Here is an 18,310-nt window from a genome sequence, read left to right on the forward strand (position 1 = left end):
AAATTGTAGACCTTGATCAGGTGACAATGCATTTCTTGAACACAAATGGGGTCAAATTGCATGAAAAAATGCCGTCTAAGGCACAGTTTTTGTATTTCACTGTTCCACAAAGCATAAACCACCACACAAAGTTTTTAACATTCATTTCAGCCTCCGCTCTGCCTGCATATACATTTTATTGATACACGCTATACGGCTGGTGACTGGTTCCTGCAGTCGCCATTGTTCCATTCAGCACGGAGCCCCTGTTCATGCAGAACGTGACCTGGCTGGCTTTGTAGATGGCCTCCTAAGGGCGGCCGAGATGTTCCTTTTCACATTTTATTCCTCCAACACCCTAAGGAGATGCTATAGGAGGCTGTCATGCCATACTGCTCATCACCCAGCTAAATATAGCCCCCCCTAATCTTCCTGGATACGTTCATACACTGTAGTACAACTGTATCACCTTGCTACTGGTGACAGCTTCGAGCAGAGATGTTTCAGGAAAGGTGAGTTGAAGTCAGGGATCCTCTGTGGGCATAGGCTGCCTCTCACACCTTCCGCACATTTAACTAAAAATAATATTCTACCTCTGGACAAGTACAGCTATGGCTTGGGTCAGAGTAAGATACCTGTTTTTAACAAATGACACTTAATCAAGATTTTAGCAAATTGCGGCTAGCAGGTTGTCTCGCAATTAAAGATACCGACTAGTAACTAAACAGTTAAGTCTTATGTGTGCAAAAACTGCACATTATAGTTAGTGGATTATCTGCACCATTGAATAGGTTTTGACATAAGAGACCTCATATAAATCTGGGGCATCACTATATAATAGAGTCAGAAGGAGTTCCAATTCTAACTTGGGGACGTTGGTTCAGATGCAGTGCTGAGAGCTGAAGCTGATTCCCTCATGAGTAACATTAATGCTTTACTCAAAGACTCAGCTTTGACCTTTAGTTTACCTCATAAGAGATGAAGCGTACCCATTGTCCATTAACATTATAGCCCATATGCAGTAAAATTGCAGGAGTTGAATGAACTCCGATCGAGTTCATTTGAACACAACGTACTAAAGGACTCTCTCAGACATCATATAACTGTGCTGTGTGCCGGGTGTACTCCTGCTGCTCGGCAGCCGAGACAGACACGTATTTCAGCGTGCATTCTTTGCAACTTTGCAACTGTGGTCTTTGCTGCAGCTCCGTTTCTCTAAAACCGCACCCAGCCCTCTGTATAGACAGCGAAAGGTTTTATAATATTGTCTTGCACTCGTGGTCTTTCGGGGTTAGAAATATATGATACGGTTATTTAGACTATGTTCACCGCTACATGGGCAGGGTGACAGCGGTTTTTCCATATTTTCCATACTTTCTAACACAATACCCTTAAATGAGGAAACATGCTGAGCATGGCCCTGCAGGGCGCCTCTGCTGATCATTCTGAACCGGTTAATGAGATAAGACGAGAGGACCTGGGTGGCTGGATATAATTCGGTGAAACAGACGTATTGCAATGAAAAATAACACTTTCTCGTTTTTTTCATCTGGGAGTGAATCGCATAGTTGTCCAGAAGGATGTTTTTATGCATATCGGCCTGCCGAATACTTTTCACAAATAGGCCACTGAAGTCGCGTAATCTCGTTTTAATAGCGGTGTTCGGTTCGTGTCTTGAAGGCGTTAGTTTTATAATCAAAAAGTCATCATCATCACAACAGTAAATGAAATCGCTATAGCAACTGGTTGCCACGGGTAACGAGGAATCGCTAGGACCACTTGCGAGAACGAGGGAGATTGGAGGAGCAAGAGAGAAAGACGGGGAGGGATGTAGGAATGGGTGTGTAGAGCGAATTGTATGACTCGGAAGGAAGGTGTGGGGAAAACAAAGTTAGAATCGTCGTTTCCTTAAGTGGCTGTTGGATTGCGAGATGCTGAAGTGAATAACTAACACCTCCACTTTTCTCCTGGATATTGAGCTTTCATCAGGTCCGGCGTGGTGCGGAGCGCATTCTCTGGAGTTCTTCGTGCCGACAGCACAAGTAAGAGAATAAATAAGACGGTCCGCGATTGCTGGAAACGAAAAAGATCGTAATGTCACTTTTACTGGCTTGCGTTAATGTATATCAATTACATTAATACAAATCTAACAACAGCGTGCGGTAGTACATGAAATTGATGAAATTCAGGAGCACGCGCTTGCTGTTTCCCCGGTCTCCACAAGCTGCGAGTGTGGATTTGATCTGTGTGTGTATGTGTATGTGTGTGTGTTTGTGTATGTGTGTATGTATGTATGTATGTATGTTTGTATGTATGTATGTAGATACACACATACAGTGCGGGTTACATTTATTATTTAGGTGACTGAGAGTATATCGGTATTTACTATGAGGTACATAATAAACACTTGTTATGTTATGTTTTTATGTCGTTACTCATTTGGAAATTAACTGAACAAACTGTTTACTTATGTTTTTTTACTAAATATGCGATAGACTGACTGTATGAGCGTTTTAAAAATACATAAAGAATGTTTATATTTAACGTGGATTTAACTGATGGGCAAATGATTCTTTTCCGACACCTTGTTTTATTCCCGCAAATAGCCCTGCGTCGCGAGGCAGGGCGGCTTTCTGACTCACAGCTATTAGGACCCGGGAATTGCGATCGTGCTCTCCGGGCGCGCGTGGGCTCCCGCGCGGAGCAGCACCGAAAAGGGGAGCAGGGGAAACCTGTTGTGTCTCCAGCGAGCGGGGAGAGGGGCACGCAGACAGGGAGCTGACGGGAGTGATAGAAGGATATAGACAGTGATCGAGGTGTGTTTTTCCGGAGCAAGTTTCTCTTTCCTGTTTTTGAAACGTATGGACTTGCTGTAACTATAAGCCTCGCATAACCTTACCCTTAATAACTACGTGTAATGCTGGAGGTGCAGCTATTCCATGTTAATATCGGCATCGTACTTGAAGAAAAGGGTGCAAATCCTGGACGGCTGTGATAAGCTTTGTGTGTGATTTTGGTCAGAATATTCAGTTTTTTATTTATTACATAGCCTACTACATACTGATTTTGACTGTGCAAAATAAGATTTATGAATTGTTGTATCTAATTGTACTAGTTATTTTTATTTTCCACAGTTGTTATAACTGCTCTTGTCTAATTGTCACACCTTATAAGGACCAGACAATATTTAAAAATTTGATTAGCATAAGAAGCAGACACACACGCATACAACTCAACGTCCTTTGCTTTCCAAGCAGACTGACCGACACAGACCGAGCTGAGCTCCTCGCCTTGCGCTCCACCTTCCAGCTTAGAAATGGTCTTCCGTTTCCCCACAGGGACCAGCCCCCCCATGCAGCGTCGCCAGCCGGCTCTGGCACAAGCTCCAGTATCACTTATGTCAAGCAGGATATGGGGGACCCACGACTTCTCCCCCCGCAGCTCATGGCTCATCCTCCACTTACCCCTATTACTGTCACAATAGCCACAGCAACAATAACCTCACGAGATTAATACTAATTTACTGCATTTCCAGATATGCATATAACCAAGCCCATTATTACAGTCTATCGCGAGATGTAATTATTGTTTTATCGCACAACGCAGCGAAAAATAACCTAAGGCATTTTTGCTAGAGAGACAAAATCCATTTAACCGTTTGTTAAAACCTAAAATATGAAACACGAAAGCAATATATAAAATAAACATTTTGCATGAAATATCCGACTTATTATTTAAAAAAAAAAAAGGTGTTAAGAGGGAGGGTTAAAGGGGGAATTAAAGTGTCTGCCACCCCCTGCAGTTTGACATGCTGTAAGTGTCCATGCTTTATCCCTACGTGCCTCACTTAGCTGCGGGTGGCTGCTGCGATGTGGCCCTGCATCGCGTCTGCCGCTCAGTCCATCATGAAGAGTTTTTCAAAGAGCTGACATACGTTAAAAACCCCTCAAATCCAAGTAGTTTTTGGCCTTGGATGTCTTTTCACATTATTCATAACTTATGCGTTTTGCATAGAATTATCCAAACATCTTCTAACCGCATATTCTGGGCTGGACGGGGCCTGGTGTCGATCCCACTGCATCCCACGCGGCAACCCAGCAGCCTGGACGGGATGTAATAATTTTCATTTATCTTATTTCTATAATTTCCTTTTATTCTTTAACCAGATTATGGTTCTGAACTAATCATATTCAGTTTTATGCAAGAAATCCGAAAGGGGGGAAAAGAACACGCTGATTATATGCCACGAGAACAAAGACGAAGTTCCATTCTTCCAGCCGAACACGCAGTGTTATATACACGGTGAATGGGTTAAAATGTCTCTTTCGAAAAATGTCGAGACTTTTTGGTTTCTTAGAAATGCTATTCTGTTTCAATCAGCTCTGATGTGTGTTGGAATGTTTTCTCATTCAGCCAGTTTCTTTTCTTATGGTCTTTAAGGCTCTTGCCTAGAAAACTACCATGTTTGGCTACTGCAGCAGAACAGACCGGAAAAACGCCTGTTCTGCCGTACTGACCACTTTTCGCCTTTATTGAAAATCTCCCTTTCAAATTGGGCAGTAGGCTGGACTTATTTCCTCTGGTTGTCGTGCCGTCAGCAGGCCGGCCAGCCTTCCGCGGGATTCGTCAAGGGCGTCGTTAAGGAGATTATTACCAGGTTGAAAACGCACAAAAACGGTGCAACAAAGGGGGAAATTACCGCGTTCCAGTACATGGAGCAGCTGACAGCCCTGCTTCAATGTGCCGATTGAATTCTCTACAGGTACCTTGGCTTTAATCGTTTCCATCCATCAAGCACTTGTTCATTTGCCTGTCGTCTACCAGTGTCACGATGTTCAACAACGTTTCACCAAAATTTAATTGGTTGCATTATAAATATGCATTATTTCATTATATTTTTAATTTGCTGGGTGTTACGGGAGTGCCACGCTTAATGATACTCAATAAAAGGTCGTTTTTCCAAATGTTCTCCTTAATTAAACATTTCTTTCCCATATTTTTATGTAAATACTATTTGAATGTGTATGAGCTACTTCCTGTTATCGTGGGAGAAGGATTCATCCGGGACTGACACACCCACTTGTGTTCATAAGCAGTACCCCATACATGACGTCACGATTCGCTAAGCCCCGCCCACATCGCATACCAACCTTGTACGATATATCAACACTTCTTTTTTTCCACTTGTTTTTATCACTAAGGGTCAGGGTGGGTGTAGTTTACAAAAAGAAGGATTTGACTATATATTGCATAATACACCTCATTTGATCCTCCCTTTTACTGGACAAACTTTGCTTAATAGAACATATTTTGAAAATATATAGCCATTGTATAAAGGAAATGTGAGATCTCTAGTATCAGCAAATGTAAAGCAAAACAATTGTACTTTTATGAAAGGAACAGATTCACCATCAAGATTCCAGTCACCAGTCATATTCCTGTCACCATAGAGTGCTGCAGGAAAACCTGAAGCATATCTCACGTACCAATGGAAACAAGGTCACCCTAAATAGGATCCCAGTTCATCCCAGATTATACACAATATAGGCAATTTAGAAACTGCAATTCAATAGTTGCCCAGTAGGGGGACATGATTCAAACCCCCAACTCTGGATGTACAAAGCAACATGGCTACCTATGAAGCTACCACATCATCCTAGCCAGGAAATACATAGTTAAGAATAATTCCATATGAAGATTATTAACGCTAGAAGTCTAATCCATCTGGCTTCCTGCCTAGTTCTCCACACAGTTCTTGGGGGCGGGTTTGTGGCTCAGCAGGTTTGACCTCTGTGCCTGTGATCAGAAGGTCGCTGCTTAGAATCTCGTGCTCGGTAAAGTAGCTGCATCTCTGTTGGGCCCTTTAGCAAGGTCCATACTTGCCTGAAAGATGTTCCAGTAGTGCTGGATGGACAGCTGACCCTGCAGCCAGGTTCTGCATTTCACTTTCACCTCTGTGTATGTGTGTGTGTTCCTGAAAAAGCTTAAGTTCATCGAGTAGGTGTTGAACTGAGTGATCTATCCTCAGGCAGTAGTGCCAGATTTGCACAGGTCCTGGCTACATGTTTTCTGATTTTCACTTCTGGAAACACGTCTGTCCTTGATTGCTCTTGGGTAATAACCTGCACATCGTTTGAATTCCATGTGTAAAGTAATTCCCAAACATGGTTTAAAAAATGACAGTTTGGGGGCAGAAAATATACTGGCATCTGTCCATCTTCCAGCCATTTATCCTGGATGGGGGAAGGAGGAGCCTGAAACCTGTCCCAGGCAGCACAGGGCACAAGGGCAGGGTACACCCAGGATGGGATGCCAGTCCATCACAGGGCACAGGGGCAGGGTACACCCAGGATGGGATGCCAGTCCATCACAGGGCACAGGGGCAGGGTACACCCAGGATGGGATGCCAGTCCATCACAGGGCACAGGGGCAGGGTACACCCAGGGTGAGATGCCAGGCCATCGCAGGGCACAGGGGCAGGGTACATCCAGGGTGAGATGCCAGCCCATCGCAGGGCACAGGGGCAGGGTACATCCAGGGTGAGATGCCAGTCCATCACAGGGCACAGGGGCAGGGTACACCCAGGGTGAGATGCCAGCCCATCGCAGGGCACAGGGGCAGGGTACACCCAGGATGGGATGCCAGTCCATCACAGGACACAAGGGGCAGGGTACATCCAGGGTGAGATGCCAGTCCATCACAGGGCACAGGGGCAGGGTACATCCAGGGTGAGATGCCAGTCCATTACAGGGCACAAGGGCAGGGTACACCCAGGATGGGATGCCAGTCCATCGCAGGGCACAAGGGCAGGGTACACCCAGGATGGGATGCCAGTCCATCGCAGGGCACAAGGGCAGGGTACACCCAGGATGGGATGCCAGTCCATCGCAGGGCACAAGGGCAGGGTACATCCAGGATGGGATGCCAGTCCATCGCAGGGCACAAGGGCAGGGTACATCCAGGATGGGATGCCAGCACATCACAGGGCACAGGGGCAGGGTACATCCAGGATGGGATGCCAGTCCATCACAGGGCACAGGGGCAGGGTACACCCAGGATGGGATGCCAGTCCATCACAGGACACAAGGGCAGGGTACATCCAGGGTGAGATGCCAGCCCATCGCAGGGCACAGGGGCAGGGTACACCCAGGGTGAGATGCCAGCCCATCGCAGGGCACAGGGGCAGGGTACATCCAGGGTGAGATGCCAGCCCATCGCAGGGCACAGGGGCAGGGTACACCCAGGGTGAGATGCCAGCCCATCGCAGGGCACAGGGGCAGGGTACACCCAGGGTGAGATGCCAGCCCATCGCAGGGCACAGGGGCAGGGTACATCCAGGGTGAGATGCCAGCCCATCGCAGGGCACAGGGGCAGGGTACATCCAGGATGGGATGCCAGTCCATCGCAGGGCACAGGGGCAGGGTACACCCAGGGTGAGATGCCAGTCCATCGCAGGGCACAGGGGCAGGGTACACCCAGGGTGAGATGCCAGGCCATCGCAGGGCACAGGGGCAGGGTACATCCAGGGTGAGATGCCAGCCCATCGCAGGGCACAGGGGCAGGGTACATCCAGGGTGAGATGCCAGTCCATCGCAGGGCACAGGGGCAGGGTACACCCAGGGTGAGATGCCAGCCCATCGCAGGGCACAGGGGCAGGGTACATCCAGGATGGGATGCCAGTCCATCACAGGGCACAAGGGCAGGGTACATCCAGGATGGGATGCCAGTCCATCACAGGGCACAAGGGCAGGGTACATCCAGGATGGGATGCCAGTCCATCACAGGGCACAAGGGCAGGGTACATCCAGGATGGGATGCCAGTCCATCACAGGGCACAGGGGCAGGGTACATCCAGGGTGAGATGCCAGTCCATCACAGGGCACAAGGGCAGGGTACATCCAGGATGGGATGCCAGTCCATCACAGGGCACAAGGGCAGGGTACATCCAGGATGGGATGCCAGTCCATCACAGGGCACAAGGGCAGGGTACACCCAGGATGGGATGCCAGTCCATCACAGGGCACAGGGGCAGGGTACACCCAGGGTGAGATGCCAGCCCATCGCAGGGCACAGGGGCAAGGTACACCCAGGATGGGATGCCAGTCCGTCTCTGGGCACAAGGTCAGGGTACACCCAGGATGGGATGCCAGTCCATCACAGGGCACAGGGGCAGGGTACACCCAGGATGGGATGCCAGTCCATCACAGGGCACAGGGGCAAGGTACACCCAGGATGGGATGCCAGTCCGTCTCTGGGCACAAGGTCAGGGTACACCCAGGATGGGATGCCAGTCCGTCTCTGGGCACAAGGTCAGGGTACACCCAGGATGGGATGCCAGTCCATCACAGGGCACAGGGGCAGGGTACACCCAGGATGGGATGCCAGTCCATCACAGGGCACAGGGGCAAGGTACACCCAGGATGGGATGCCAGTCCGTCTCTGGGCACAAGGTCAGGGTACACCCAGGATGGGATGCCAGTCCATCACAGGGCACAGGGGCAGGGTACACCCAGGATGGGATGCCAGTCCATCACAGGGCACAGGGGCAGGGTACACCCAGGATGGGATGCCAATCCATCACAGGGCACAAGGGCAGGGTACACCCAGGATGGGATGCCAATCCATCACAGGGCACAAGGGCAGGGTACACCCAGGATGGGATGCCAATCCATCACAGGGCACGCAGCATTGCAGCATCAGTTATCCTATCAGTATGTCTCTGGATGGCAGGACCTTGAGGATATTACATGTATTATAATTATTTCATTATTATATTTATAATAACAATTATTCATCATCATCATCATCAGCGGACCTTTTTTATTTAACGTGCAGGTGCAGGGGCATGAGCCACACCAGTGAGCCCCCTTCCAGGTAGCTGGCTAGCTGCACGCATGGCAGATCTCACCCCAGATCTCCAGTTGCCTCTGTCATTAGGGTCTACAGCTGAGAGCTTCCACTCCCTGCGGTCTCTCTCTCTCAGCGACATTTTTGGCCGGCCAGTTCCACACTTTCCCGCAACTTTCCACATGACCGTACCAGCGAAGTCTTATTATTATTATTATTATTATTATTATTATTATTATTATTATTAATAATAATAATAATAATATTACAACAGTTTAATGGTCCATTATTGTAGTAACCATTCATATCAAAAGCTGATCTGATGTAATCTCACAAACTCCAGGATACTTATTCCAGCTGTCACAGTTGCATATTCAAATGATAAAATATTCAGCTTCACTGCTGCTCTACAAACAGCGTCCTCCATGATCTATGAAATAACCCAGGCGGCAGCCAGCTTCCAGTCCGCAGTGGGACGCAATCCGCTGGGCACGGCTGGCTATTCAAAGACCCGTGGTGACAGAAAACTATAAACGAATTCGACGAGAATTGAAAGCAGGGGCTTCTTTTTAACATCCTGGGAGACGTTAGGCTGTTTGCGCCGGGAAGCGCTTATTCAAGATGATGAAAAGCCGTAGGAACCGAACTGCCCTCGTTTTCACCAAGCCGTAAAATGTACCGTTTCTGTTTCGAGGCTGAAACAACTGCCCCAAAGGCTCGATCGAGTTTCCATTAGCCGCCTCTGTCAATTGAAATAGTGAGGCGTGGCCGTGATGCATGGCAGGACACGCGGGGGTGGGCACACTGGGACACTCGCCCCAGCTGAAAGCTGATTGGCCCCTGGAGTGCCCCTTCCCCTGTCACTCGCAGATTCAAAACATATCATTTGCTAATGATATGGTTGGCCCCTCTGTGTGAATTATGGGTGCTCTAATATCCCCCCACCTAAAAATTGTAGAATCACCCCTGTCACCCCAGAAAAGGGAATGGTAGAGAATGGTATCTCCGGTTGTCAGGTGCTTCCCCAGCGCTCAACCTGGTATCGACTCCTGTCTTCATAACAGCCCCCAGTCGGCCTCACCTATGGACCACCATTACACTGTGTCTTTATTTTATGTTTGTTCAACAAAATGTACTAGTAAGGATCAAAGAACAAGGTCAGCCAATGTGTGTCCTTAGAGTAATTGGGCTTAAGGGACCAGCTCAGGGGTCCAGCATTGATGATACACTGTCAGCCAAGGGATTAGAACCAGCAAACTTCCAAACACAGGCACAGATTTTAACCCACAGTGCGACATGGCAGCCCTTCATGCAAAGAAGGTGCAATTCATCTTTGGTACAATGCAGGACCAATTACACAAAAGGGAGGCATTTGTTACAGAGTTTGTCAAACCAGCAGCTCATATTATTGTTTGCAAAATAAGATTCATGAGATAAGATGTGTCAGAGACGTTTTTATTTCTGCATTTAAACAGCGAGACCAAACGAGATGTAAATTCTGCCTCTGAACATTAGATTTGTTTCCCATCGCACCACAGTTGGATGGATATATCACACCTTCGAGGCTTCAGGGAAACACATCGGTTACCATGTGACCAAAATGATAGTCACTACATGGCACTCAACAGAATTCAATCTTTCTCTTAGCGTTGCCTGTCATACTTGGGCCTTGCGGTCCGTTATATTAGCAGATTGTTCGATTTCCCGGTTTGAAGGTAGGAGGGCTGCGATGGGCTGGCCCCCCATCCTGGGTTGTTCCCTGCCTCGTGCCCATTGCTTCCGGGATAGGCTCCGGACCCCCCGCGACCCAGTAGGATAAGCGGTTTGGAAAATGGATGGATGGAAGGTAGGAGAGGCACTATGGCTCAGCAAAAGCGATTGTCACCTGCATGGCTGCAGGTTCGAATCTGTCCTTGATGCTGTGTGTACCGAGTTTGCACTTCTCCCCGCTGTTCCAGTGGCTTTTCGACTCTAATCTAGTTTTCTGCCACCGTTCACAGCCATGCTGCTCAAATGAATCACTGACTGCGGATTGCCCTCTGTGCATGAGTGCCCTGCGATGCACTGGAATCACATCCAAGGTGCACCATTCAGACCTCTGCTGCCCTGAATAGGTCCTGGATCCTTGAGACTGTAATTGGACAGAAGTAGAAAATGGAAAAAATGGAAGACATGGGTGTTCTGTAGCAGATTAAGACGCTGAATCTGTGACCAGAAGGTCCCCAGTTCAAATCCCAGGGTCAGTGGGCCCTTGAGCAGGGTCAGTGGGCCCTTGAACTGCTCCATGGACTGTCTGACCCTGCCTTCTCAAAAAAAATGGATGTCACTATGGATAAAGTGACTACTAAGTGTCTACTAAATAGATTAATTGTAATTTAAGCATAACCAATGCTATAGAACAGCGTTTCTGAACAGGGTGCTTGGGGACCGCCAGACAGTCCACAATTTTGCTCCCTCCCAGCTTCTGCAGGGTGCAAGTAAAAGTTACATATGCACAACAAAGGCTCGAAATGTGAACATGCAACTTTTTATGTAGAATCCCGGATTTCTATAACAAACCTTGATAGGGAAAAATGCGTACATGGGTGTGTGCAACATTTTGTACAAACTGAGAAAAGGCGACACCAATGGTAAAGCAGGGAATTGCAGGTAACCAAAGGAACGCGCCCATGCTAACAATTCACATAACCAAAAATGTGAACTGGTATGTATTTTAAAAATTATTATTTATTAATATCATTTTTTTAATTCTACTGGGATGCTGGTTGTTTGTTAAGCAGGATTTAATTAGCTATTTCTCATACTAACCTTTATCACCTATTCCCATCCATCCATCCATCCATTTTCCAAACCGCTTATCCTAATTGGGTCGCGGGGATATCCCCTATCCCGGAAGCAATGGGCACGAGGCAGGGAACAACCCAGGATGGGGGGCCAGCCCATCACAGGGCACACTCACACACCATTCACTCACACAAACACACCTATGGGCAATTTAGCGACTCCAATTAGCCTCAGCATGTTTTTGGACTGCGGGGGGAAACTGGAGTACCCAGAGGAAACCACACGACGACATGGGGAGAACATGCAAACTCCGCACACATGTGACCCAGGCGGAGACTTGAACCCGGGTCCCAGAGGTATGAGGCAACGGTGCTAACCACTGCACCACCATGCCGCCCCTTCACCTATTCCTGAACTGCAATTGTCACTAGTTGCACTTAATGTGAATTTGGCATCAGACATTGACATGGATCCACATATAAGAATAGCCTATATCCACGAGAAGGTAACACGGTGCAACGGCATTCCTTCTAGTGATAAGATATATGGAAGGATTAGAATTATTTTACTGTTTAGACAATGTGTAATGTGTTTAAACATTATGCATTAAATGCATGTTTCCCAGTGCTGTGGGCATGAAAATTTGCAGCACTGTCCAGTTTTCCTAATGTAATCAGGGCGATCGACTGCATTCACATCGCAATAAGGGCACCTGAATCAAACCTAAATCGAATCGAATTTGATAGGCAAAATTCTCCATGGGGCCCCAGTGCACCCTCCCCTGGCATGGTAAAATGCTTTAGTTGTATTTTACTGTGAAGTGTAAAAGAATAATATCAATAAAGAGAATTTAATAAACACAATTAGTTTATTTTCACTTTACTGTAACAAACAGGGGATGGCATGGTGGTGCAGTGGTTAGCACTTTGCCTCACACCTCTGGGACCCGGGTTCGAGTCTCCGCTTGGGTCACATGTGTGTGGAGTTTGCATGTTCTCCCCATGTCATCTTGGGGTTTCCACTGGGTACTCTGGTTTCCCCCCACAGTCCAAAAACATACTGAGGCTAATTGGACTTGCTAAATTGCCCATGCCCGTGTGCCCTGCAATGGGCTGGCCCCCCCATCCTGGGTTGTTCCCTGCCTCGTGCCCATTGCTTCCGGGATAGGCTCCGGACCCGCCGCAACCCAGTAGAATAAGCGGTTTGGAAAATGGATGGATGGATGTAACAAACAGAATAGATAAATAAACAGATTTGTCATTGCAAGGTACTCGGTCCAGGTGGGGGGGCCCAGGTAACTGGTTGCCTTGCCTGTACTGTCTAATGGACTTCACACGGTGAATATAAATGCACATAATGAAAGGAGTGCTAAGTAACTACTTTTGTCAATGGAAAGCCACTTCATTCTCTTAATGTGTAAGTAATCTGTGATATCGACATGACATTAACAAATATAGTAGTTGGGTCAAGCTGTTATTCACTCATATTGAGTTTCATGTACCACATCAGTATCTCCCAACTGCTCTGGTGCAGCTGCCACATAATGCTGCATCCCCTATTATAGATGGCATATGCATATCGAAGTTTAAGGACAAAGAATGGCTAGGCATTGTTGTCTGTTATTGCGGTTCACAATGAAATTTGTGCAAAGATTGATAAATGAGGCCCTGGATGTCTACAGCAAACCAGTTATGTTTTTGAAGTCTTAAGAGATTCACGGGTTCAAAAGGAGTCGCAAGACCATTCGCCAAACGGCCATTGTCTTCCCGGTGGTGGCTGATAGTCCCGGTTAAACGTTGGTGAGTTAGATCCAATCTAGTGAGGGAACAGGCCGTTCCAGCACAAAACTGAGAAGACAGAATGACAGTGGGTCATTGGGGACGGCACTCGCTTTTCTGTGCACAGAGGAACAGCTCTGTCTCTGTTGCTTTACTTTTCGGCTCTTTAAATCTGAAGTGAATGTTGAAGAATGAATAGCGAGCCTGTGGGACAATCGCACCTGCTTCATAGAGCTGCTGCCGTTTCAAAGTCGCCCCAGTTTTTTTCCAGCCTGCCACACATTGTCCCAATAAATTCAATTTCAGGTTTTTCAATCAGTTAACAAAGGCCTGGTGACCCCAAGCACAATTCACGGCCCGGTCTGTCGTAAAAACAACGCTATTTCTCTCAAAAGTAGAGCTGCACTATCTTTGTCACCAAAACGCATCATTGGCTAATGATGAGGTTGCCCCCTCGTATGAATTATGGTCCCTCTTGTACCGTCACACCACAAAAAAACATAGAATCGCTCCCGGTTGCAGTTGCCCTGTTAGCTCTCCTGTCGTTTCCTTCGCTTGCCCAGCCTGGTTTATCACATGAATGCTAAAAAGCTCTTCGTTTCTCTCCAAACTCCCATCACAAGAATCTGTTCACTGTCCCAACAGATTCAAATTTCATCTCTTCATTAAATGCTGAATTAAAGTATTCCTAATATTGTTGTTTTTTATGTTTAATTTGATGGTTATTTTACATGCTCTCGGGCTTTTCGTTCCTCTCCTCCGCTGTTGTCTTTCTTTCCTTCCTTCCTTCCTTCTCCCCTTTTCCCTGTTTCATGCACCATTCAGTATAAACAATGTACTAATGGATTGCAACACACTCATGTCAAGTGCCTTGGACTGACTCTGTTGTGAAAGGCGCTATATAAAAATGTACTGAATTGAATTGAATTCTCCCATTCCCAGTCTGGCTGGTTCTGAATGAAGGTGCATCTCACCACAATTAGCATCCAGTTAAAGAAGCCTGGTAAAGAAGAAGCCCTTGTGAATTCTTATTAATGTTTATGTTAATATTTTTGGATGTTAGTGTGTCTGCCCTGTCATGGGTGCCCTAGATTGTTGCTTGTCTTGTGCCCAGAGCCACTGAGAAAGGCTCTAGAGCCCCCGCAACTCTGAACAGGACAAATGGTTACGGAAAATGCATGGATGGATGGATGGATGGATTTTTGGTGGCAAAGCTTGCCGTTTTATAGATAGCAAGACCAGAAAAGTCAAACACAAAATTAGCTATTTCCTTGACGTAGGATTCAATTTAAAAGAAAAAAATGCCTATTCTAACCACAATGTCGTTAACTCTTTAATGGTTTCGGTTTTGGGCAGGGGTCTTTGTCAACTAAGTAACCTGCCGCACTCAAGATGGCCGTCTGAAGTGGATGCACATGTAGGAGTCACAGAGCCGTGTGGCCTGAGACGACACACCTAAGATGGCGGAGGACTTCCTGAGCAGCACCCTGTCGGCGTCAGAGCGGGCGGCCCTGCCTGCGCCCTCCTCCCTGACGCTGGAGCAGAAGGCGGCCTTCATCTTTGTCCTGCTGCTCTTCGTCTTCCTTGGCCTGCTGATCGTGCGCTGCTTCCGCATCCTGCTGGACCCCTACCGCAGCATGCCGTCCTCCACGTGGACCGACTACATGGAGAAGGACACTTTCGACTATCGCATCGCCTGAGCATCGCAGGAACGGGGAACCCCTGAGAGTCTCCCGGCGTTGTCCTCAGCCATGTAACCTCTTCTTAACCCTTTAAAAGTTAAAAAAAAAGAACTTTTGTATTCATTATTTTTATTAATGCCTAGCCATTACACTGCTCATCAGTGGGCATTTTGATTGTTTCACTCAGTAGAAAGAACACTAAATGAGGAGTGTATGTACAGCACATCTCACCAAGCCTCAACGATAAGACTGTTGAGCCTGGCATTAAGTTGAGAGAAGATGTAGCTATAAAGGTGGAGATTCCAGGTCAAAAAAGTACAAATCCAGACCAAGATTTTGTTTCAACCAGCCAGTTAAGTGCTCTTTGACTCTGACTCTATACTCAACTGATTGGTTGAAATAGAATCTTAGTCTAGATTTGTACTGTCTAGACCAGCACCTTCCACCACTGTGCAGCTATAGACTGTAGGTAGGTTGCAATTAGCTAGTGGGATGTATTCAAAGGTTTCTATGTGCTTAGAAACCTTCTCTTTAATCCCTTTGCATGATTATTGTCGAAAGACTTTTATCTGAAATCTATGCTGAAAATTGTGATTAGTCTAACTGAAGAGCAAATTTCCAAATCTCACTCAGTCCCCAGGATTCCTGGAGAGAATATATTTGTAAGTGAGTATCGTTTCCATGGACTGAATTTTGTACATTTAACAAAAGTGCTTCGCTGGTGTACATGAGGACTGCAATCGATTTGGTTCCCAGTACTGTAACATATGATGCAGAAGCCTGACTTTAGGTCACTGGCAGTCTCATCTCAAGCACAACCAAAAATGGACAGAGTGAGTTTGGGAAATTTGATATTCAGTACAGCTAAGAGAGGTATCAGTTAGTCTCCCCACAACCCAGCCCTTAGCGACAGAGCATCCTAAGGACCTGTCCGCACCATACAAACGAGCTTTCTGTAAAAACACAGACAAGCCCCAGCATGATGAACAAATCTGCAGAAGTTAATGCCCCGGGCAGCCCCTCAGAGTGAGCCTTTTCTGCTCTAACTCACCGCTAACTTTCCGCAGCACAGTTTATAGCATACCTCTGTGGAAGGTGTGCAGTCGACTCTTAAACTCCCTTTTCAATGGCACTGAATATTTTCCCTTTAAGGATTACTGCGCTGCCACCTCAAATAGCAAGCAGACATGAAAGGTGTAGAATTTTTATCCCCTAATCCACAGCCAAGTTTGCTGTTTGTAGTCCAGGGCTCTGTCAGTATCAAACATGCAGCAGAAGTCACCATTATAAGGATATAAGTGACGGCTTAGATGACTAATCAAAAACTCAGACTCTGCTGAGGTACATTGGATTTTGAAGAAGTACCCAAAAAGTGAAGTAATTTGTTGGTTATAGCACAGTTATCAGGGACAATATGGTTTTATCAGTTGAAGCTGATGTGGGTATGACACTTTAATACATTTGTGAGATTTTCACCTTCTGCTGTTGAGTAATTGTTCCTGAATGAAGACTAATGTCACCCCTCCAGGCTATAGCCACTGAGGGAGAGAGGAAGCAGCCACACTAATGCAGTGTTTCTCAAATCTGGTCCTCAGGGACCCCCCTGATAGTTCACGTTTTTTGTGTGGGAGGGAGCAAAAATGCAGACTGTCTGGCAGGGAGCTGGGAGGGAGCAAAAACATAGACTGTGGCAGGGAGCTGGGAGGGAGCAAAAACATAGACTAAACGTCTGGCAGGGAGCAAAAACATGGATTGTCTGGAAGGGAGCTGGGAGGGAGCAAAAATGTAGACTGTCTGGGGATCCCTGAAGACCAGGTGGGGAAACACTGCATTAATGCAAAGCCAGCAGTGAAATCGAACCCTTTTCAAAATAGCAGATTATGCAAGGCATGGATATCAGAATGTGTGTGTTGAAGCATCCAGATGGGACCCAATGAAGGTTCAAGAGCATCATTGTTTACATGTTTATAAATATGCATAACAGCACGTCTTTGAGCTCATGAAGGTGATGCAGTTGGGGGGTCAATGGGCCCTCGGGTCAACACCAAAGTTGGAGATTCTCTTTCCCCGCTTTGCACTTGGAAGAAGTCCTTCGCACATGTCTCAGACGTAAGCTGTAATGTGTGGATTAATGGGGTTTACATTTGGTTCATGTTTTGCAGGCCGGCGTTAAGTCACAGAATTTTAAACCGATCAAGAATGAAAATATGTGGAATCGATACAATGAAGAACTAGAAATTAAAAAATGCTTTACATACAAAACTTGGTTTTAGGCAACAAAACCTCCATGGTGGGTAAAGAATTTGCTGTAAAATTCCAGAGGCATGATGCATTAATGTCAGGAGTTGAATGGCGAGATTTGCACAAGTGTGAGTCACATTGATTACGGAGCAATCCCTTTATCATCAGTGTCTGTTACTCTTCGTCAGTAAAAGACCCCATCATCGGTACTCTGCCTTATGAAACTGCTTGTTTACAGTGTGAGGCTGGCCAAGTTGTAACTGAATCACCATGGTTTCTGTCATTGCTAAAACTTCAGTCATGCCGAGGTTCTGTAGTACGTGTAGGTTCGCTGTACTGATGGTGTGCAGTCATGTGATCTTCTGTACTTTGGTTCATTGGCTGATACATGAGCACCTCTAGCACTAAGACTGTCTGCACATTGAACACCTTCTCCCTCCAGTGCATCGAGGATGGTGACGGAAGTCCAAAGAACTTGCACTATGTGAATTTACAGCATGGGGGAAACAGACCAGTCCGCATCTCATGCTAAGGTTTACTTTGCTGTTATGGTCCAGCCTACCTTTAAATCGCATTTGGAAATCTTCTTGATATCTGTAACTGTATCTTTTTTTTGTAATAAATTTTTCTTGGGTTAACTTGTGTTGTTTGTTAGTTTTTTTTTTTTTTGGGTGGGGGGGTGAGAGAGGGGACTTAATTCACAATCAGGAAGTCAACAGAAAACAGAACCACAAACTGTGGCTGAAAAACAAGTGAAATGTGCCCTTTTCCAAAGACGGCAAATGTGACAAGCTGAGTGACGTTGACCTTTTCTGTGGAGGAGGGACCTTCAGTCTGACCCCTGCATCAAGCGCGGGCATGAAGCCTGCAGCATGCAGACAGAGCGTAAACATACGGTGAATATAAAATGCCTGCACAGCCCTGTTAAAATGGCAGGTATTGTGATGTAAAAAAATCGCAAACAAGATAAATCACATCAGAACTTTTCCCAACTGTGAA

The 18,310-nt window shown here is 46.5% G+C and overlaps 1 protein-coding gene across 2 annotated transcripts; it reads left to right on the forward strand.

Annotated features, from left to right (window-relative positions):
• The first annotated feature begins 1,520 nt into the window (after positions 1 to 1,520).
• On the forward strand, positions 1,521 to 17,934 carry LOC125718647 (cortexin-3-like). Of its 2 annotated transcripts, XR_007384854.1 has the most exons (3): positions 1,521 to 2,021; positions 14,745 to 16,694; positions 16,733 to 17,934. XR_007384854.1 is itself a non-coding variant. In XM_048992580.1 (2 exons), exon 2 carries the CDS (start codon positions 14,849 to 14,851, stop codon positions 15,086 to 15,088), a length of 240 nt encoding a protein of 79 aa, XP_048848537.1. In that variant the 5' UTR covers positions 1,521 to 2,021; positions 14,745 to 14,848; the 3' UTR covers positions 15,089 to 17,934. The 2 variants fall into 2 exon arrangements, 1 of the variants encoding a protein (XP_048848537.1); XM_048992580.1 differs by having other exon boundaries at positions 14,745 to 17,934.
• Positions 17,935 to 18,310: the final 376 nt, after the last annotated feature.

Source organism: Brienomyrus brachyistius, chromosome 23 (assembly GCF_023856365.1).
Source record: "Brienomyrus brachyistius isolate T26 chromosome 23, BBRACH_0.4, whole genome shotgun sequence".
NCBI classification, from domain to species: domain Eukaryota; kingdom Metazoa; phylum Chordata; class Actinopteri; order Osteoglossiformes; family Mormyridae; genus Brienomyrus; species Brienomyrus brachyistius.